General features: G+C 37.5%; 1 protein-coding gene across 2 annotated transcripts in view; it reads right to left on the reverse strand.

The window, feature by feature from the left end:
* Positions 1-23,869, reverse strand: part of SEMA3C (semaphorin 3C) — a 128,531-nt gene that overhangs the window by 15,718 nt on the left and 88,944 nt on the right. For both annotated transcript variants that reach the window (XM_085568366.1, XM_085568367.1), the window contains 5 exons: positions 21,987-22,056; positions 19,177-19,321; positions 14,293-14,515; positions 3,167-3,255; positions 985-1,026 (listed from right to left, as the gene is read on the reverse strand). In XM_085568366.1, coding sequence (XP_085424492.1) covers positions 985-1,026; positions 3,167-3,255; positions 14,293-14,515; positions 19,177-19,321; positions 21,987-22,056 — 569 coding nt within the window. The remainder of the gene's footprint in view (positions 1-984; positions 1,027-3,166; positions 3,256-14,292; positions 14,516-19,176; positions 19,322-21,986; positions 22,057-23,869) is intronic.

Raw genomic sequence — 23,869 nt, forward strand, 5'->3', positions numbered from 1 at the left:
GATTTGGGAACTTGGTTCTTATTCAGTGAGGCTTATTGGCTCAAGCCTTTGAACTAAGTATTTTCTCTGCACACAGTCACTTTAATAAATATTATGCAGAGTTCCTGGTTTGATCCTCCAGTGCGTACATTTCCAAGATGTAAAACCTAGAGATTATGTTGAGGCTTATGGCCAGATTCAGATAGCCTTATATACCTGGAAAAATAAGCCAAGAGAACTTTCACAATACATCACAGCTTTTGCAAGAGAAGTTCAAAGGGAGTAGATCAATACCAAAATCTGGGCCAAAATGACTGTTTTACTCAAAAAACAATTAATCATTCTAAAAATATAAATTAATATTGAACAAAACCCCTTGAAATTTCTTTGATCTTCTTGTCACAAAAATGAAAAAGCATACTGAAATTGAGTTATTGAATAATATTTACTTAGTGGTAGCTTTGTAAAATATTGAGCAACATCTTTCTTGCAAAACCATAGAATACACATTTTTAGCTTTCGTGTTAAGTATTGCAGCAGAAATCCTCTCAGCTGTTTTCATAATTCTTACTGCTATTGTTTATTACTACTAAACAAACATGCACAATTGCACCATGGACCCAACAGCCAACACTGCCTTTTTTAACTGATCAGACAGACTTCCAAGGAAAAATTTCTATTTGGGACTTTAGAGAAAAAGACAGGGAGGGTGAATTGCCTCTCTTAGAATTTATTTTTGATTCCTTAACTGTAAATCAAAATAACAAGAGACCCAACACTTTCAGTTAATTAGAAATTATATTTAATGAATAGAAATTGGTTTATTTTAGTACAAGGGTATATAAACAGCTCCTGCAAATGTCAGTGTGCTGTACTCTTTTTCTGTACTTGTTATGGAAAATTCACCTACAATTTAGTGTGCTCCACAAGAACTGATATTCTAACATCTAAGCCAATTTACTTCTCAGTTAATAAGCACTAAGCAGGCATTCTACTTTGCCTTACCTTTTTAGATGAAATCTTCATTGTTGTTATAGGAGAATTACTCTGAAAGACAGAGTTACAAACTACTGTCAAACACTGTCCAAAAATTAATATTTATAAGTCACCAAAACCTAAGTCATATCTAAGAAAACTATACATATTTATATCCTGGAAAGGGAGCACTCACTCCTACTAAGTACTGCTATTTTCAGAACTAAACAAATGACATTTAAACAATGTCTCACAAAATATATTGCTGAAACTCAACCACATTATTATTACATGTATCTAAAAGGTTTTTGTACACTTACAATTAACCTGCATCTGTGCTATCTCAGAAATAGAGGAGTCATTACTTTACCTTTGTAATAAGAAACATTTTTTCTTTAATGATGATGATAAGGAAAAATCAAATAGCTCATGAATAAAATAAAAAAAAATAAAATAGCTCATAAATAAAATAGCTCATGAATATTTACCACATGATCCAGATAAGAATAAAAAATCCTTTTCTTACAAATTATCTACAGTGCATATGGTTTGGTTACCATGCAACATATACATTCAGATTGTCAATGACTAGATTATTTTAAAATGGCCTGAGTGTTCTTGAACATTTCTTTCCCAGAGACAGTACTGTATACTACTGTGTGTCATCATAGCAGTCTATTAACGTCTGTGTCCAAATCAAATATTAAAGAGCTGCAAAGGAATTGTTACTTTTCTTGCCTTAAGTGGTTATGTTCATCCAAACAAGTGATAAAATCGATGGCAATAAAAATGTTCAGCATTTTTTTACGATTCAACATTTGCTCAGTCACAAAGGAAAGCCATAATAGTGGGCTAGGATTAATTGCAGATGACCACAACACAGCAGGGAGGTCAGGACTAGAAAATCTGGCTGTGAATCATGTGAATTGACAAAGATTTGGAGAAGTTTTAGAGCTGCTTTAGAGCTGTTTGGAGTCTGCAGCTCAAATGCAACATTGGACCTGATGCCACATGCTCCTTTCCTTGTTTACCCTGGAAGAGGATCTCTCTTTGCTACCCTAGATATTAACTAGCACGGGCCCCATGACTTTATTCCTGCTCTCTTGGAGAGTCTCTAGCATCAAGATGCCACACAGATTGTAACAGCAGAAGTTATGATATCATGGTTTTTAGGGTTCAGGTTAAAAAGGTCTGTCCATAGAGGCCCAGAAACTATGCTTAGGCTGAGATTCCTCTTAACCCACCTATTTTCATGCTGAAACATTAATTTATGTTTCAGTAAATTGAATCTGCACTTTCTGGTGGAGAATGTGTTTTATATAATATCAATCACATATATCTTTTTCATCAGGAAGTCTTCAATGAAAGCCTAGGAAGACTAGCTATGCCTTTATGAGTGTTAACACAGATGCCTTTATGAGTCTTCCTTTTCTTAAGGAAACTGTTAATGCTGCCTCAATAAATAAGCTTAAATTTTCCTTTTTGTATTATGTTAATAAAATAAAGACCATGACAAAATCTTTAACTAAGTTTATAGACACATACTACCACTTGCCCCAAGACTACTGTTTAATGAATAGCCCATCCAAATATTTGAGAGGGGTTTTTCAACATGAGGGAGAACATTTTGTTTAGGTTATTACAATTGTTACATGGCAGAGTGATTGACAGAGCCTATTCCTTTATATCCCTGTAGTTTTTGTGTTTCTTTTCAGCTTATGTTCTTTTAAACTTGTAGCTTTCTTGACTCCAGAGGCATGTGACTTTGAAGAACAGGAGTTAAGCAAAAACAACGCTAATTTGATTTCATTTTGCAAATGAGAACTAGGAAGATCTTCAGATAATCAAAGTACAGAAATGTGAAATTCCAACCATACACAGCTACAGCCTCTAAAGTGATGCCAACGATAAAAGTCTCCTTCTGGAAGCCATTATAACCTGATCTCCTAAAAAACTGATTATCAAAATCCTTCTAGTCAGTGTATCAACATAAAAAATAGGCAACTGAAATACAGGAGAAGTAAAAGGCTTCAGCTAGCTCTAGCTTTCGTAACAGTCAACGTTTTGTAATCTTTATGTGGTTTTCAAAGTGACAGCATGCACAGTTACTTGATCTTTTACCAAATCGCAGTTGCCCTTGCCAAAGTCTGTTAGAACAAAGTGTTTGTGTGAACATACACACTGGAAAAACAAAAGGAGGAGAAAGCCAAACCTGAAAAACCTCCATCTCTTCCAAAATGAGTTCTCCACTTGCAGAGAAGTTGGTGGGTAGAACAACAACTTTCTGTACAGTTCCTTGATCTGCAATAGGGGAGAGCATGTAATACAGACAGGGAGAAATAAAAAAGCAGGTTAACCTTCGTAAATTATGAAAGGAAACCATCTAAGCAAACACTATGACAAAGAGGAAGGTAAGAAATGTTCAGTAATTTCTATGGTTTGGAGTCAGTAAGAATGATGAGATGATTCCTTATACAGGAATACTATCACAGTATTAGTCTCATATATGAACATGTCATGATAAGATTGGAGTTATTAACATTACTGTTACCATTCTATACAAAAAGATCAATCAAAATCAGTATATTCTGTTCCTGTACAGACACACAGAGGCAGAATTTATCCTAATGATCTTAAACTAAAACACAATAAGAACAGGTAAAAGGAAGCTACTACAGGACATGATATATTCATATCTTATAATAAAATGCTAGGATAACTGATAACATGAATGGCAAACCTCCCAAAGAATAACTCTACCTAGAACACACTAAGATAAAAGCTTTTTTTAATGAAATAAAACCAATAATCAAGTACATTATATATTGGTAGGAGTTAATATTTTGCTCTGTAAGATAAAAAGAAAAATCAAGGTGAAAATATTTTAGCATGGTTTCCCTCTCAAAATACAGTTCCAACCCTCACAAATCCACTCAGAACAAAGGAGTAAGTAGAAATATGTGGCAATGACAGTATTTTTGCAGGGTAGATGTGATGAGTGAGACCAAAAGGGAATTTGTGATTAGTTTTCCAAATTTCTTATGTGGAAAGAATACGTGTGATGAAGGGGTCCATCTGTGAAGGCTCTTACAGGCTGGGACAGCCACTGGAGTATTTCTGATGTGGCAGAAAAGGCAGACTGTGGAATAATCACAAGAATGAGCATTTTAACTTGGAAAAAGCACATAGGATACCTCTTAACTAAAAGACCTAGAAACTAGACTGAGTAGAATAAATCTATGTGCTCCATACTGATTCTGAGGAATGGGAACACATGGTACAGGTTCTGTTCAGCCTTCAAAAGTTTTAAGAGCACTGTAGAGTTGTGCAGTTGATAGAACATTAGCACAGTACAAAATAGGCAAGTATCTACATTTATTAGGAAATTTCAGTTTCCTGTTTGGCAATTCATAATGAAGACAATGTAAGCTGAAAAAGTTCAATTTTATTTTTGCTTTAAGCTCAGTGACTAAATTCTATAGGTAGAGCTGCAGGGTAAGATGATTACTGTAAGTAATTTACATCTTCTTATTTCACTCAAGGAAGCCAGACACCACCACCACCACCATCACTACTACTACTACTACTACTATTACTATTTCTACTACCACTAGTTGTTGTTGTTACTGCTGTTATTACTACAAAAAAAAAAAAAGGTTTAAAGCCAGAATATTGATATTTAATCACTTGACCACACACAGATAGCACATTGCAGTATTTTGTCTTAAAAAAAAATAAGGAAAAGAGAAACTGAAAGCTGACAAGACTTAAAAATGTGTAGCTATCAAGAGTACATGCTCAGGGCATGTTAGGAATGAATTTTGCATGAGAATTTTCCACTGAGACATTTATTCTCATTATACAATGGCATGATAAAATAGTTCCTTCTGAAGAAATTTCACTGAAACCAAATCTTGTTATAGCACAGCTGTGGTCTAGCCTGGGTGCCAGTATTAGCTAAGCTATGAGAACCTGAGAGAGATTTACTAACTGCCAGGACCCACTGAAGTGTTAAACTGCTGCAGATGCCTCCCTCAGAGGAAAGGAGAAAGGGCTTATGTGTATTTGTTCTCCTACTTAGGGAAAACCCACTCACACATGTACATGGCTTCAGTCTACCTCTGCTTCTTTGCATTCTTTTATCAATTCTCTCTCTCTAGCATTAGACTCCACCTTACAAAATAATCAGAAGTGCAGGAAGGAATTTCAGGCCTTTTGTGGCTTTTTTTTTTTTTTTTTTTTTTTTTTTTTTTTTTGAAGCTGCCTGCAAAGTGTCAAGTACCTGTAACCCTGATATACAGGGCACTAAGCATGTTGACAGTGACCTTACCTGCAAAGGAATGTAAGGCTGCTGGGCCTCTGAAGAACCGGTTTATGTCAATGATCCATTAGCACATGCCACACATTTAAAATTCCTACATTGTCTTGAGTCCTCAAACATTGCCCCAAACTGAAATTAGAACCTGAGGGGAGATTTTTATCCTGGGCATGGGCACAGAAAATACTGATAATGCCTGAGGCCAAGTCCTTGTGTCCTAATAACCTCTCCTATTTGTAAAGCAGGTTCCTATCTACCCTTTTGTCACACCCCAGAAGAACACACAGAGTGAAGGACTGTTTACTTTCCTATTCATTCCCTTTGACTCAGTATTTTACCATTTACTTTGACTCAGTATTGTACCATGATGGACAAATCCTTGTAGAAAGGAATGTTCCATTGTCTTAAAGAAGACTTAATACAATGTTTAAAGTAAATACTCAAGTAGGCAGTAAAAAGCTGATGATTAAATATTTTTTTTTAAAGAAAGGAATTCTATTAATCTGTATATATATATATACAATTATATATATATATATATGTACACCTATATATAAACACTTCCAATAATGCAAGCTTATAGGCTATAGTTCTCCCATTACTTCTAAAAATAGTCTTGCTACTGCTGCTCAGCCTTTTCCTTAATAAATGAAAAGCAAGTATTTGTCCCTGAACCCCACTTTTTATTTCTTTCTCAGCAGCTGTCTCCACTACAAACACAAATCAAATCATGTACATGTGTTCACATAGAAAGCTTATGGTATACTTGAGTTTTGTTGAAAATCTTGTTTGATTATTTCTGCTAATGGCAAAAAAGTGAACTAAATTCCCTGGGTCAGAGGAAAGGATGAAGCACTGTGCACTTTAGGACACTGTGCAAAGCAGTGTCTGAGCTGTTTCTGTGTGCATTTCACAACAGATAGGATTTTATGCTGCAAATCAGGCATAAGAGATCTTCAAACAAGTGCAGGTGAAATTTTTTCAAGTTTGGTCAATGTACAGAATTAGAAGGTAATCCTCTAAAATTCATAAATATGAACATGGTTTTCTTCACTATTTACTTGTTTCTTCCTGAAATCCACTTGAAAACAGTTCTCCATTGCTATGATTTTGCACAGTCATGAAAAAACTACTATGTCTCTAGAATATCAATCTTCCACTAGCAATGAAAAGGCAGATTTTTGCTCCCACTTTCCCATTTCTTCACTGGGAGCTGTTTGCTGCAGCCTTGCATCAGCTCAGCAGTCTGTAAATCAAGGAGAGATGGACAAACAAAAGGGAATCTTCCTCAAGCTGACAGCAAGAGGACAGGAGTGACTCAAAATGCTTTTCCATTTAAATCTGCTTAACAAATGCAGGTGTCCCAGCTGGACATTAGAGACAATGACACTGAGATCACATTCCCTCTGAGAGGACTGAGAGACTGGGAACATCAAGTGAGGAAAGTGCAGGCTAAAAAAAAGGTGTAGAATGTATTCAGAGTGGGAAATAAATGAAGAAGGAAGGCATTCCAATAAATGGAATGGAAGCATAAGAGGCAAATCATCATCATCATAATTATAATAATATTTATGATAATGCAAGGCATGATTTTGGATTGATATCAATCAGCTAAATTTCATCAATACCAGTTAGACTGTGCCTGATTACATTAATTCCTGATCTGCCTGACCATGGGCAATGGAAAAAGCAAAGCTTAATGAAAAGACATGAAAAATGCAGAGGTTTTTGGCTGAATCAGAAAGTCTGAGTATAAATCTCATTCTCTGAATTTTGACTAGCTTTTATTTTCCCAGTTCTAAGTGAACACTGCAGCTGTCAGTAATGTGAGCCTCAAAGAGAGCCAGGACCCATTTACCCCTGAGCCACATCACATGGACAAACTGAACTACAAATAAAACCCCAAAATTTTCCACATAATAAAAAAATGACTGCAATAGGCACCATCTTCTACTCTGATATGAGTTTTGAGAGGCTTCCTTCAGTAATCCCCACCCCTGATGGGTCTGACACTGCTGGAGACCCTCTAAAAACTTTTCCTCCATGTTTTACCTGTCAGCCTAATGGCAGCTAATTATTTCTGGTCTCTTATCTGAGTTGAACCTGATGTATACAAATAACCTTACGAAGAAAAAAGAAAGCAAAAAGTTCATAGAATGTTTGAAATCTGTCTGTTTGAGAAAATGTTGAGGCTCAGCAGAGCACCTGAGAGGGTGGCAGGTTAGCAGTCAGGGCTGACAGCAATGTTCCCACGCTCTGTGTCTGCTGTAACTCAAAGCTCCCACCACGGCCACTAACCTCTCTGTGCTTAGTTCACTCATCTGTCAAATGGGGGCAATTTTTTTCCAGCTCATAATATCTCTGTGAAACTTCATAAAATTCAAGCTGCATCAAAGAACAAAGAGACAAATACAAATGCTCACACTTGGGTGTGAAATTTCTGTATAACCCCCACTCGGTCAACCTTTTGGGGCACAGTGTGCCCAAGCTTTTTTATTCAAGATCTTTCTTGAATAAAACCTGAACAAGGGAAATGAAGCAGGTGGAGGTATGCCCTCTTAACTTACATATCACCTTAAAAGCCTATGAAAAAGCTTTGGATGAACAGGTCAGCAAAAGGTTATGAATGACTCAGGCACTGTGACCAAGAGGAAGAAGGAAATTGTGTCTGATGCCTGTTGTGCCACTGTTGTGTAACATCATCTTCCCCACCTCAGTCTCAAAAGCTGCTGCCAGGAAAACTATGGGAGGCAAGCCTGCTCTTCTGACCAGATTATCTCTGTTAGAATCTGTAGATCATTGCATTACTGGAGGCTACTGTTGTCAGCAAGGGTTGGTTTTCCAAAAGGACAGCCATCATACAACACTATGAAAATGAGTATTAAAAACTTATGCTCTGGAGGCACTTACTGAATCCAGACTTTGAAAACAAATGTTTCATCAGAGAAGAAAAGATAATGAGAAACATTGATCAGCCTCATGCCACATCAGATGCATGTGGCTGACATTAATCATCTCAATAAGCCACACTGCAGCCTGTAGTATCTTTTTATGACAGTAACTTAGATCTCTTTCCAGAAAAACACATCATATCTTGATAGCAAAGAGCTGAAAAAAATCCCACTGGTGCCCATAGCTGCTTAATGTACCCAAGTTTGACCCAGACATTTAAATATTTTCGTAGCACCAAGAGCAATAAAAACCCCCTGTGAATAATCCTTTGATTGTGCAATTTGTGTGTACTTTGACCAAAGGATTTTGTGCTGCAAGCAGTAGGTGGCATGCTTAATAAATGAATATTAATCTCACGAATATGTTCACATGGTGTTTTACTGCTGTCTTAAAATCCATAGAAAACAATCTACCAGAAGATAAACACAAAATATTGAAAGCTCAGGTTCTTTAGATGTAACTGAAACAAGTAAACAAATCACAGTAGAACTCTGCCCCATCACAGAAAGGGAATAATTGAAACAGAACTTGAATCCCAAGTTCTTGAACTGAATATGTTATTTCTCATTGCATAAGGAAAAATACCATCAGCATTGATCTAGTCAAATATGCAAATGAGTGATTATATTCTTTCCAAATAAATGATGTCTTGGGTTTCTGTTTGGGAAGACAAGGTAGGTAGACAGCACTTTTCTCTTGCAGCACTGCTTACTACCAGTCTAGACTCCTTACTCCAAGTCAGCTCACACCAGACAGGGCTGAGATCCCTTAGGGAAGTCCTAACAAAACCAGTGAGTTTTGTGAAGCACTTTGTGAGTCTTTGTTTAAAAGCATAGGAAAAACAGGAGATTGTAATCATTTGAAAAGCATGGAATGCCACATGAACAATGTCTGTCCCTGGGATTTATTTTGTTTGCTATGCAGGTAAGCAAGGGAGAAAAGCAGTGCATTAACTCTGGGTATGGAGCAGCCCCTGGGAGCACAGCACTTCTGTCTGGGGGAGCAAAAGGAACACTCCATTTAGTTCACACCAAGGTGAAAAAATTACAGAGCTGCCTATACCCTCCTGTGCCACAGCTACATGATGAAAACCACTGGGGTTGTCGGAGCTCTGTACTTCTGTTATTCTTCACTTGCATTCAGGAACTGATTTATTACTAAGGCTATAGAGGAGGAAGAGAGGAAGAGCCAAACATTTTGTGTGCTTTGCATCTGGCAAGACATAAAACACTCTGATTTCAAGCATGAGACAGGTCACTGACAGTGACAGACATGGCTGGAAACATCTCAGTTCAGCAGCAGTAACTCATCATTTGAGCTGAGGGTAATTGTCACCAGGTGTCAAGTCCCATTATCTCTGGCTGTGGGGCTCCAGGCTCCCAAGGAAATTATCACATGAAATTCTCCTACACAATGTGGTTTTTGCATTTGCTGGGATGAACTGACACCAAAGCAAATCCCCTCTACATTCCTTTTGACACTTAATATCTCTATCAAATCCTCCCGAGTCTCACAGAAATCAGAGAATAAAGAAAACAAGTTTCTCCTCTCAGTGGCTGAAACTTGATCACTTTTATTTTAAAGGGCCAAGAAATGCAGTAACTTGCATTGCAATGATTTCTTTGGAGGAAGACCTTGGAAGGTATTAATGTCCTGTGCCCTGTTCAGGAAGAATAATGCCTGCCCTCCATCTCACTAGAAAGCAGAAAATGATCCTTGTCTCCAGTGTAATGAAGAAGATAAAGCAATGAATATATAAAGTATCAAGAGCTGCACTTTCTGTATCTGATCCATAAGGGGTCCTGTGCTGGTACACAGAGGAGATTAACATAAGAACAACCTGAGATATGTTTACTTTTTCAACAACTCGTGTGGGTGTATGAGGCCACATTGATCACCCAAAAAAAGTCAGATGATCATCAAAGGATAAAATGAAATTACCTATTACCTAAATGTTTACCTCTTGCAGAGTTATTAAAATGCTTACTATCAATTTGTGATTTCAAGGACATTTCAGCTTTTCAATAGTTTTCTAGCTTTAACTATCATTGCTACATTAATAATCTATATGGTCTGGGAACTTATGTCTCAATCTTTTCCACTAAGCTTCAGTAGAATTTGCTTCTAAATAACATTAGTTGCTTACAAAGCATTTTAAAACAATGGCAGCACTATATTGAAAAAAAGATGTTCATTTGAAAGATCTGCACTAGTCTACCAATCTATTACTTTGACTAAACATAGTGATTTGTCAAAGAAGAAAACTAACAGTAAAGCAAAACCTCTCTTTTGCCAAGTTTTCTTATGCAGTTGTATAACAAGAGTAGGGATGCTCTCTATCAACACTTTCAATATTTATATAGTGGAAGAAGACTTCTGCAGGAAAGGAGAAAAAATATCCAAACAGCTCACAAAGTCAAAAATTGTATCTGCATTAATTAAACTAAAACAGAAATTGTGGGTTTGTGTTAGTGGTGGGGAGAGGGAAAGGTGCCGCGCTCCCGCCCCAGATCCCTTTTCTCTCAGCCCCGGCTAGCTCTCATCCTGGGGCGAGGGCGGGCGATGGAGGCACCCTCCGCCGCTCCCAGCTGGGGTTTGGAGAGTGCCTTTGTGGGTTCCGGGCAGCGCTAGCAAGCCTTGCGGTGGTAAATGAAGAGCGGATCCTGCTGGGGGCTAAGTCCGAGTTTATTGTAGCCCAACGGGGCCAAATATCCTAGAACGGTGCCGGCCAACAGGAACAAGCACAAGGTGCTTGCACTGGCTTATAAACTGTAAGGGAGGGGTATCCAACGACCAATGGGGATAGGGATAGGGGGTGGCTCCGGGATGGGGGGATATGGTGGGGTCCAATGGGGGAAGGATATGGGGGGAGCCCCAGGTCCTCGCCCAATCACCCGGTGCCCTGAGTAGAAGCTTCTGGACGGATGGGAAGGGACACCGAGTGACAGACAAGGCACCCGGGGGGGGGTAAAGTGCCCCTTCCAGGGTGATGGATAGATACTGGAAAGGCGGGAAGGGGGGACAAGGCGGGAAAACTGGGGGTAAACCAAGTTGTATATGGGGGTACAAAGGAATAAACCAATACATAATACAGGGATAATAAAACATACAAATAACGCAACTCCACAGAAAGGAGAGGAAGAACCCACTTATAGAAAGTCCTATCCTATTTAGGTTAATTTAGTATTTTCCAACAGCTGCAGCTAGGAAAGAGTCAAGAATACCTTAAAGCTCATTTATCAGTTTCCAGACAAGAAAACAAAAACACCCAGATCAAAATGTTATTAAATTCTTTGAATAATTCATTGCCCTGACTATGCCTTATCATATACTAACTATTCACTCTGCATCAGATGGAGACTTGGTAAAGGTTTGGTGGAAAAACATGGAATCATAGAATCATTTAGGCTGGGAAAGACCTGAAGGAACACCAGCTGGGACCAGGTAGCAGCTGGATGTAGCTCCATTCCTCTCCACTCCCTGGGCCCAGCTGTCCAGCCAGTTTTATCCCCAGTGAGCAGTGCTCCCATCCAGGCCATGATCAGCCGGTTTCTCCAGGAGAATGCTGTGGGAAATGGTGTCAAAGGCTTTCCTGAAGTCCAGGCAGACAACAGCCAGAGCCTTTCCCTCACCCACTGTGTGGATCACCTGGTCACAGAAGGTCACAGGCTGGTCAGGCAGGACCTGCCTTTCACAAACCCATGTTGGTGGGGTCTGATGGTTGTCCTGCACACACCATGTGATGGTACTCAAGATGATCAGAAGGTTTAGAGACAACCTTCTGCAGCCTTGAGGTCTGACTGACAGGTCTGTAGTTCCCCACAGCCTCCCTGTGGCCCTTCTTGTGGATGGGCATCACATAACTTTCAATCAGCTGGGTCCTCCCCAGTTAGCTGGGACTGCTGCTAAATGAAGGGAAGTGGTTTGGAGAGCACTCTGCCAGCTCCCTCAGTGACCTTGGGTGGATCCCATCCAGCCCCAAGGACTCTTTGGTGTCTAAGGGGTGTAGCAGGTCACTGACCCCTGCTTCTTGGATTATGGAAGCTTCGTTCTGCTTCTTATTCTTGTCTTCCAACTCAGGAGATGGGAGCCTGCAGAACTGGTCTTGCTACTAAAGACTGAGGCAAAGTACTTCAGCCTTTTCACTGTTTCCAGTAAAGGATGGAAATTGTCCTTAACTCTCTTTTTGGTGCTAATGTATTTGTAGAAACATTGCCATTTACAACAGTAAAAAGACTGAGTTCTTGCTGGGCTTTAGCCCTTCTCATTTTCTCCATCCATAACCTCACAGGAACTAAGTGGCTTTGTTTTCCTTTCACTGAACTGCAGAAACCTGTAGCCTGTAGGATAATCTGCTGCAATCCCACACTCAAAGCAAGTCCTATTCGAGCAGCTGCTCAGTGCTGTGTTTGTTGGGTTTTGAACCTTTTGAGCCTCTGAAGATGGAGAATTCATAACCTCTCTGGATCTTTTTCCATTATTTGATCATGCTGATGGCAAAAAAACCTTTTCCTTTATATATTTTAGCATTGTTTCACATGTCAACTTGTGTGAAATCCCTCACCTCGGCACTGAGCACCTTGAGAAGAGTCCCCATCTGTTTTTTTCCCACTAGGTACCCACCCATATGATAGCTGTTAACAGCATTAAAGTCTCCCCTTAGCTTTCCCTGAATAAACCCATTTTTTTCAGCTTTTTCTCATACATCACATCACATAGTCTGATCTCAACAGATCTTGCTCCATTAGGTCAATGTTTTCTTTGTACTGGTGAGCCCACAGCAGGGCACAGTACTTCCAACAGGAGCCAAATACAGGAAAAAAATAATTTCCATCAACCTGTTTGCTGGATACACTTCTGCACATACAGCACAGTGTGCAGTTGGCCTCCTCTGGCACATAGGCACTGTGCTGATTTTGATAGTTGAAAAGATTTTTCTGAGTGAAGAGAGTTACTTTTAATCCTTTCCCTATAGAAGCCTGACATTCTTAAGAGATTTTTTAGCACCCACTTTCTAAATCTAATATAACGATATGGTTATTCCCAGCCTCATGTGAGTTTGTTGGCAGACACAGTTATTCTACAAGCAGAAAATAATCAGGGCCCCAATAATATGTGAACCATAAAAGCAATGCAAGTCATCTCTGTAATAATTTTCTGATGTTCAGACATATATTTGTTCTCCTAGAGTTCTTTTCTTTTGTTCTACTTGAAAGTAAAAAAAGTAAAAAAGATTAGCCTTTGTGCCTATTGACCTCTAATGCTCTGTTAAACCAGTGGGAGTTTCAGATGTGAGTGAGTCCTAGGGTCTAGTCAGAGTACCACTCTACTTGTCTGCTTCAATCTAAAGTGTGTGATTCATATCAGAATATTTTAAAAAATATTCATCAGCACACGAATCACTCAACCTGTTCCCTGCAGACTTCAGACATGTAACACCTGATTCAAATTTGATGTAAGTAAAAACAAAATACAAGTTACCTTAGACAGAAATTATTTTAGAATACTTGCATCAAGCTCTCTGTGTCCACTACTGCTAGGACTCCAACCATTTGTTTGTTTTTCTCTGTTAAGTACTTCCATATTACTACTGTTTTCTGAAGGAGTTGTTTCTGCCTTTGCAACATCTTGATCAGGTCGTGCTTTTCTTCAGATGTAGCTTACACAGCATATATTAAATAATGATTATGAGAGTATAAAAAAAATGTAAAGCCAGATTTTGGTATTTTTTTTCTTGTGTTACAGATCATCAAAATCTAATTTTGAATCATATTGCAGACAACCACATTCAAGAGAAATATTATAATTTAGATCCAATAAAATATATACCAGTGTTGTTTTTTATCTCAAAATTAAGATCAATACATGGTTCCTCTTGCACATAATGATGTCTATGGTAAAAAGAAAAATATACAGAAAGTAAAGAGAACATAATTCATGGATTTCAAGAATATTTCTGTAGATTGCAAACATTTAAACTAGTATTTTTGAAAGCTATAAATTGTAAAAATCAGAATTGATTGCAACATTGCAACAGAGGAAAATGAATGCTGCCAAATTTGTCCTACCTGTTCCAAGAAACAAGACGTGGTATCTCCCATCAGCAGCGTTCACTCGATCCACAGCAATCTTTGTATACTTGTAGTCAGCTCCTATCCGGATGATTAATGGCCTCTTGTGGATGGGGTAAATGGGATTAAACATCAATGGGTGATTCCTAATGAAGGTCACAACATCATCAGGAAACTCTTTGGTTGTCCGCACATTGGGTGTGAAGGCTCCTCCTGGACACTGTAAGAAACATGCACAGTCATGATGAACAGGACTTACCATCTTTCAGAGAGTTTTCATCTCCAGATCTTTTACAAATATGCACTGATAATTAACAAAGGAAATTCTCAAAAAAACCACTTCAGACTTGACCAAAATTTTGTATATTCCAGTAAGGGGAATGAAGTATTGAATAGCTACACTTATCACTTCTGATAAAATAAACCAAACTGTGTTTTTGCACTTTCAAAATCCAGCTTGATGGCAAATATCTGTGCTTCTGGACCTATTTCTGAATGTTTTTTGCTTCTAAACTGCCTGCTGAAAAAAAAAAAAATCCAAGAGATTGCTATGGGAAGATAACAAACTTTGTCATCTGTTTTTTTACAGAATTAGTACAAAGGCAGAAGACAAAATCTGATACTTAATTGCAATTTGGCCAATATCCCTCTTGTCATTTTGTTGATTATAAGATGATGAAAGGGCCTGCAACTCATCTTCATTTGAAAGAGAAATAATATGGAGCTGCTGAGGGAGTCCCATAACAACTTATTTGTATCTAAAAAGGTTGTCTATACAATCCTCTATGCCTTAGAAGTAACTGAAGTCCATGAATACTTTGGATGCTTCTTTAAATATAATGAACCGTCTAAATAATCATCCCTGAGGCATTCTGGGCCTCATGAGAAAATAAAAGCCATCTTAGAAAACTCAACTCTACTGAGTTTGAAACTAAAAGGAAACTGTGAAGAAATCAGAGCTATGTCAGTTCTCCATGTACTTATGTTAATTTACTTGGTTTTATTTTTCAGCTACCACTACCTCATTTCTTATTGCTGTTACTGAGCTTTAATTTTTTCCTCTTACAATATTTTTGAGCAGTGAAACTCTCCTCAGAGTATTGGAGATATTCAGAAGTGTTTCAACTCAGTATTTTCCCAATTGGAAAATGATTTGTTCAATAAAAAGCACTTGATGGAAATTTGTTTATTTTGATGAGGGCCATTCTTACATCTAGGATGGAATTTCTGATCAAAACCACAGACACAAAATAGCCAGTTGCTTGGAGAGAGATTTACCTCACCTGACTTCTACTCTTAAAGGCCGGCATTTATTCTTAGGTTTCCTCTGTAGTCAGTAATTCAGACTGAGCACCCTGCTTTTAGATGGCTAAAATTACATCAAATGAATCATATTCTGAGAGATTTGGAATCTGTCTGGGGATATGTGAGTCATGTGTTCAACCTACCTGATGAGATGCAATGTTAGAATTTGGGTTTTCACTTCCCTGGGCATCCCCGTAACCACAGGCAGGAGTGCCTGTTCTGCCCTCACTGCTAAAAGCTATTTCATATTGTGCACCCAGTAAACTATTCATTGGGCATACCAGGAGACAAGCAGAGAGGGGACTTCAGCTGAATCCCAGGCTTTAGAGTCATCTTCTGGCTCAATTAGGAGTTAATTATTTATACAAAGTAGAACAGCTCTGGTAGGAACTCTTTAAAAGAAATTGCTATAGTGTCAGTTCCCTCCAGGAAGAAGAACCAGAACTCAGCTCAGACACGGGTTGTTTCTCTCATCTGACATCCTTGCCGATTTATTTTTCTGGGCTCATATTTATCCTAAGGATTTTGTTTTGGCTCTCATTAGAAATTATGCTCTATGTTAATGCTCTAGGATTGTTCACAAAGTTGAATTCTTATTATCTTGCTTGCTCTATCCTCTCTTCATCCACATTCTGGAAAATGTATGGAACTATCTGTTAAGATTAGCAATAAATACTTAAAAAAGAACTGCATTCATCATTAGCAAGATTATTCTACTTGGTAGTGCTCTGCCAGACCCCAGCTCCTTTCAAGAGGGATTCTGTTTCACAAACAGTTCAACTTAAACTTTCCTGTCTCACATAGCTCAATTAGAAGTCTTTCTCTGATACTTTCAACCCTTCCATTATTGACTTGGAGTCATAAGACTTTTGTCTGTGACTTCTTGCAAAAATGTCTGTGCTATGATTCACACCAGCATGACCCTAAATACTCACATTATATCATTGTTCCAAGCAAAGCCTTAACAAACATCTTTAATCAATTAATGTTTTTGCTAAACCAGTGACAAGCAGAAGATGATATTGAAGAAGCCTATAAACTCTCCTTTTCCTGGAGGGATTGAATGGGCATCCTTCACAGCTCATTAAAGAACTTGTCTACACAATTTTACGTTTACACTTGATTATCAGAATTCTTTTATTTACAGCATATTGTCCAATATGCTGTAGGTACAAAAACTATTTCTGTAAACTCTGAAAAATGGAAACTACCCTCAAACATCACTGAGTTTAGTAGCAACCTGCCAATTATGTATTTCTTTTTCCGTAAGTAAGTTTTGCTTGTGGAGAAATGAGAAACCACTGGTATTTAGTGAAGGCCAGCCAAACACTGTTGAGTTGATCATGGCCAAAAGAATGTATTGCTTCATTTAATCCTACTGAAGCTACACTGAAGCCTTTCCATTGTTTATCCAGTGTACTGCAACATGATGAACATTCATTTCTAGGCAGAGGTTTAGTATGAATATCTCTTTAGGCAACTGCAAAGTAGGATTTTCCATGTCATATAAAAAGGCATCCCTGTCTAGTCCAGCATCCCAGAAGGTACAAAAAAAGTACATTCTAGAGAACAGAAGATCAAACCCCACAGACTGCAAACATGGCTAATCACGCTAACTCTTTGAGTACAAATTCTGAGCAGCGAAAAATCCCCATGTCCCAATTTTTGCAAATACTTTGACATAAGTGCAAAATAAAGTTCGTGGCACACATTGAAAAGTGGAGGTTTCTTTGGCAGTGAAATAAAAGCAATGCCAAAGGAACTTCATCTTAGAAAATATGACTTAGGGATACTGTGTTGTGGCTGAATCATGAGGAAGCACAAATGCCAGCGATCCAAAAATGAGAAATGGTCATCTAAAGGAATCTCTGTGAGCTATGATCTAAGAATTTATCTTCAGTTTCAGAGCTCACCACCATATCTGGAAAGTGTACAAAATTTCTGTCACCATGTTAAATTCAAATCTGATTTTTTTTCCCCTTTTTGTTGTGTTGCCCAATTTCTTTAGGCCCGTCTGGAATACCTCAGAAGCCTCTATGAAGTGAACCAAGAAAAACATGGCAGTGGTTGAGGAAACACATACAAACAAAACATTCTGAAGCAGCAAGAAACTTTGAATTGTGACTAATCACAAGAGTGTGAAACTTCCTGTTTAAATAAGTCATTTTTATAAAGCCTCAATGCACTCTTGAGATTAGAACTCTATGAATTAATTGCAAGAAAAGACTAATGCTAGCATTAGACCTCAGTGAAATGTCAGGTATTGATTAGTTAATTCTAGAGCTCTGAGAATGTAAAGTCCTAACTCTTACAGCCACCAAAAACTGCACTAAAATGTCATGAAGAACTGTGTGAATAAGGAGAGCTATTCCATGTATCTGAGCTATTCCAAGTTTGAGAGAAAAAGAGAGAAAAAGAATAAGATTTTTCAGCATAAAGACAAATCAGACTGAAAGAGTGATATGGTTAAAGGTTCTCATAGGGACTGGCAAAATTAAAACAAAAGTTAATTTCCTGTGATGAATGGAAAAGCACCGAAGTGTTAATCTAAAAAAATATAACTGTGTTGTTGAGAGATAATTTATGATTCTCTGAATATTTATTTCATTCTGATACTTGACAAACTGTAGGAGTCAATATACACCCACACTACCATACTGACAATACTGCATCTAGCAAATATGGATTCAGAGACAATTCCAGAGAAAGTCCATACATTCCTTATTAAAGCTTGAAATACCAGGTGTTAAATTTCTGCTAAATATAAATTAAGAATAGCTAAAATAAGTAAGTAAATAAATAAAGAAAAAAGGGCATTAACAGCAATTTGTATATGTGATAAATTTGAAAAATAAGAAGAAACAACAATTTTATTTAAAATATTTCATGAGATAGTTTTACACAACTTGGAAATTGAGCTATCTCTAATTGTGTACAGAATTTATTGGAAGATAAATTCCTGAAAGCAAGGTATACAAAAAGCCTTCTCACAAAGAAGGTGATGGTGAACTGAATGGCGAGAAAATGCTTTTATTTCTAGGTCTCTCATCTAAGATTCAGAACTTGGCAGGGTATACTTTAGTCAAGTGACAAGTCCGAGAAACCTTGTACTCTAAATCTTTTAATACATCTCCTAAGTATCTGAGTAAAGATGCAAGACTCTGGAGAACTAAAGAAAATTCACAGAGACAGAAGACAGACTTACAGACATTTGGATCCAGGCTGTGGAACATACTAACAATGTTTCACTTGCATACTTGTTTATTTAGCTACATTTTGCTCAAATGTACACAAAATGGAAAAGCACATGCAAACAAGACTATCACCTAATGAATAAATTTATATCACCTTTAAAACAACAAACATTTTACATGACTTTTAATTCTTTCTAGAAGCTTTCCAGACACTACATGATTTGCAGTTGGATTTGCAGGCAACTGAAAAGCAAACAAAATAGTCCTGGATTGTAACTGCCACAGTCACATACAGACTTTTCTCCTGGAATAAATAATATTTATTTATGCATTAAACAAAGACAAGCCATTGGCAAGACTGAATAAACATCTTTGTACTTACGGTGCCAGGCCGTGGGTACGGAATTCTGCCCTGATATGGAATCAGCTGGTGGTTTGGGCCCTCCTTGTGTGCAAAAGGCCCATTGAACACAGTCTGGATGTCAGACAGATGATACACACACACAGCTGAGCCTTTAAATATGGAGCTAGAAGACAAGAAGAAGTTAGCATTACAATCTACCAACTATTTTACAGCTTTTCCATAATTTTGCATGGTCCAATGATGAAAGAGATCTCTAATGTAATATTTTATACAATTTATTGCTTTTATATGGATTTAAAATGTTTTAAATTAACTAATCTAGCTGACCAATATACACCACTACTTCTTAGGATTTAGCAAATTTCTGAACAGTGAACTCAAAAAAGAGAGAGGCAGGCACTACCCTACTGGTGCAATAAGAAGATTTCCTAATGCTAAATACAGGAAATATAATCTGGCTCCAGTTAAATCAGTGGCAAAAATATTGCTGACTTCAGTGAGGCAGGAGTTTTATAAACTTTGTACTGCCAAGCTCAGCACAGGTTTCCAGAACTCCTACCAGTATAAAAACCACAAGATCTCCATGAGCCTCTTAAAATACATGGCTAAAATATTAATCAAAACATCCAGAGCAATTACAATTGGTTGGATTATTATAATAGGTTTCCAGCTTTTTTGCAAAAAATGGGGAAAAGATGTAGCTGTAAAGGAATTACTCCTATACAGTCCTCAAATCCACCCATAAAACTGGACTCATGAAGATCCAAGTTTGAAGCCTCCTAAGGGGAACCCGAGGATTTGCCTAAGAAAAAGGCAAAGTAGTGCTGTTCCCACTGTTCTAGATTCAGCCACAGGTCCAGGCAGCACAAACCCTGAATGGTCTCCATCACCCCATGATGAAGAGCACTAGGGGAAAGATTTCCAGATTGATACTCCCTCATTTTTCCTCTTGCTGCATGCAAGATTTGCGGTATTTAATTTTAGAAAGTGGAAACTCCAGACAGTCTGAGATCTGCCTAATGTTAACTGTAGGATGAAGATAATCCAAGTAACTGTTTTCAATTGAAGAAGAAAAAACACTCCAGAAAAAAAAGCCTGAAACATTACACATAGTGTCTAAACAGTAAAAGTGAAATCCATATTGCTCTCAGCTATATACAGATTAGCAGAATGAACCTTTTAGATGGATTATGGTATTTGTGGAAATTTTACTAGGTATTAATAGATTTTGAGAAATGCATTTATTCTTTCCAGATGTTTTATGTTAGATTTACAGCATATTATGACACTAAAATAATTTATCTCAGTATTAATTGGTTTCCTTCTGTATGATTAAGATAAAAATACTACTAGTTATTGCTTCCTGTGATGCTTCTCTCTTGCTACTGTTATGAGTTGAAAGTCTACAGAGATGAAGATACAAGAATTATTAAGGAGTAAAAATCTTCATGGTTTCTGTATTTAACTAGATAACATATTCAATCTATAGTTGAACAAAAATAAAGCAAGAATAGACCATGTGGTTCACAATAACAGAAATACATGTGCAAAAACTTCAGTAGAGAGAGAAAATAACTTGAGAGCCAGGAAAAAGTGAAGCTTTCTCTTTTTTGTCACATTATATGTTCATGTGATTCAAATCTTATTTCCACTGAGAAAAGAATTCTACCAGAATTAGGCAGAAGTGTTTCCAGTTCAGTCATATTGCACCCCCAACCTAATGATAAGTGTGGTTTTACTACTGAACATAAGCTCATCCTTTTCTCTTTCTGTAAAGTAGGAATTATATACAGCACCTAAGTTTACAAGTTATGTGAAGCTTTTTTTTCCCAGTTAAATTCTCCTATCATATTTACACATTTGAGTAAGTAGAGCCCTATATCCCAGTGAAAAAATCCTGGAGAAAAAAAAAATCCAAATGTACTTTTTTTTATTAAAAATTGCCATTAAAATAATTATTAATAATAAATTACATAATTTTCTATTTTAATAAAATAGTTTTTTAAATTAAATTTTTTAAATTAATAATTTAAAATTTTAAAAATGTAGAAGACTTCTTTGAACACAAGAAATAACAGCTAAATTATAAAGGGTAGCATATCAGAAATCAGGGGATAGCAACCAATTTTACTCTTTGTTAATACTATATAATGAGGGCAAGAGGAAAAATAAAAAGGTAAAGGTAGAGGTGGAAGAACCTGTTGGTCCACCTGTCAGTCTGTCTTTGTGGAGGGTTTCAGCCTAGTAAGCCATATCTAGTACTTCCACCACCCCTGGGAGCTGAGCAAGTGCTTTCTAAACCAGACAGTAACTGGAAACTGGAAACAGGGAGCAGCAAGGAGGTGACCAAACGCCACGTGAGCGTGTCCTTTTGTAGCCAACTGAAACCAGTATGGTTATTTGCCATCTCTGTGACCATCAGCCAGCTGAGAGACTGGAAATGATTTGTATGAATTCATGTAAGATATCCTAGTTTGATCCTTCAGGGTGCTGGATGTCCTTCAGGAGGTGTTAAGTGCTCTCAGATGCCACATGAGCTCACAGCATTGAAGTCATTTAGCTTTCCACTGCTGAGCAGTGACAAGTGGCCCTCCAAGGAAATGTTTTGCCAGTGGCAGCTGACAGTATGTCAGGAAGCAGTTTGGTCCAAGAAGCACAGCTCTGACATAGATACCAACAACAATAATACTGAGAATCCTGCATGCAAACCACAGCCACAGCAGACAAACAAAACTTCCCAGCACAGCCTTATCCACAAAGTATTAGTTTCAGTTTTCATACAGAAAATCAGGCACTTCAGGTAATCTTTTTCAAATTTCCATGTTTACCTTGATGTTGTAAAAATTCCATACACAAGTGTTGTTCTGGGGTTATCTGTCTCTAGGAGAAACACATCCTCTGTAAGAAAGGAAAACATTTTGAATAGCAAGAAAAACATTATTTTCCAGTTTAATTGATGATTTTATTCCTCCTAAACTCAACAGTAGTTTTATCTCAGACTTGAATGGGAAAAAGGAGACTTACTACATGAACAGATCATATATGCATAAATCTAGCACTTAAACATTCAGAAGCAAATTTGGAAATTAACTCCATGCCCTCTAGCCTTATAGAGACAGAAGGCAAAGATTTTCAAATACATTCAGGATCTATGTCACACATTTTTCTCAGCTGTATCTTGTTTCAGCAGGTTGTTTAGCAGTAGGAAAACATTAAAGTTGCAGTAGGCTAACGACAAAGAGTTCCCATAGATGGATGTAATCAAAAACGGGTAAATTAGGTGTTTTATTGTCCAGAATGCACTGGAGTGCCCTCACTAGAGCATTTTCAACATGATACAAATGTCAGACAGCTTTGCAGTAAAGACTGGGAGAGAAGTAAACCTCCTGCCTCCTGTTGTGTAGGGATTTATTGACAGCACTGTGCAAAACTGCACCCAGTCAATGAAATTAATTTACCCACTATTACCTCCAATCTGCTGATTTTTTTTTCACTTCAGTGAAAACTATTTTAATCTCTGACAGTTTCTCCTTACAAATGTTTTTAATAACTATAATCATGCTACCTCTTAAACTTAATTTACAACTCAAAAAAGACTGAACTGTGTGAGCTTTTTATCACAGAATATGTTCTTTAGCTTTCCATTAATTCATGTGGCTCTTTCATTTAACCCGCTGAATTTTTTAAATATTCTTTTCAATATGTCAAAAGCAAAAGACTTTGCCATGCAGAACTGGAAGTGTTATAGTCTCCTGAATTATACATGAACAGAAGCATGTGTTTGCTCTCTCCCGTTTTCTGAATTTCCAGCTGTGACTGTATTCTTCCTCTTTGCTAGGGAATTGTGCTGGGAACCCATGCTGAGAGCATTGTCTCCTATTCACTATGGCCCTACATATTGTCATACAAGAAACTAAAAGCAGTTATCCTACAGCTTGTTGAAGAGGAGGGGGTTGGTTAATCACAGTTCTCAAAGATGAGCTGCTGTGGCAGTGCTGAGGCACTGCAAGCTTCAGAAAATCAGTCCTCCAAGCACCTTGCACATTCTGAGCTAGAGCAAGTCAGGATCTGCTCCCAGGCCAAATCAGGTTCCACTGAAACCTTGAACTAAAGCAAGTTGTAAATATATAAACTCAGAAAGACTCAAAACCCCATTTGCTATGGTGGGCATCAGGAATAATAATCAAGAATAGCAAGAGAGGATACAATGGAGGGAATATCAGAACCAGATGCAGACCTAGTAGCAGTGCACATTAGCTGCTCATATTATTTATATTTATAGTAAAGCACATACCAAATTTTCCAATACATGAATTTAGAACTATGATTTTGTGCACCTCAGCTATGGACAATACAGAATTTGAAACTTTCTGGTAATGTTGTTTGGCAAGTAGGCATCAAGATATGCATCTATTAATTACTTTGAAAAGAAACCTCTTGTGATTGCTGTACAGATTGTGCATTGAATATTTACAGTATTTCACATGTTGAAACAAAAATATATGTGACTGAATGATTCCTGAAAAATTATACTTATGAATAGTGCTATTGCTGGTGCCAGTAACAGGATTTATTAGCATTATCTTGAATTACTAAACTGAGAACTCTACCCTGTGATCAAAAAATAGAAAAAATGCATTATGAAAAAAATGCATTATGGAAAGCTGCATGTTACACAGTGGTATAAGAAACAGTTTCAAAGGGACGTTAA

The sequence above is a fragment of the Lonchura striata genome, chromosome 1A, assembly GCF_050655825.1.
Source record: "Lonchura striata isolate lonStrDom1 chromosome 1A, ASM5065582v1, whole genome shotgun sequence".
NCBI classification, from domain to species: Eukaryota; Metazoa; Chordata; class Aves; order Passeriformes; family Estrildidae; genus Lonchura; species Lonchura striata.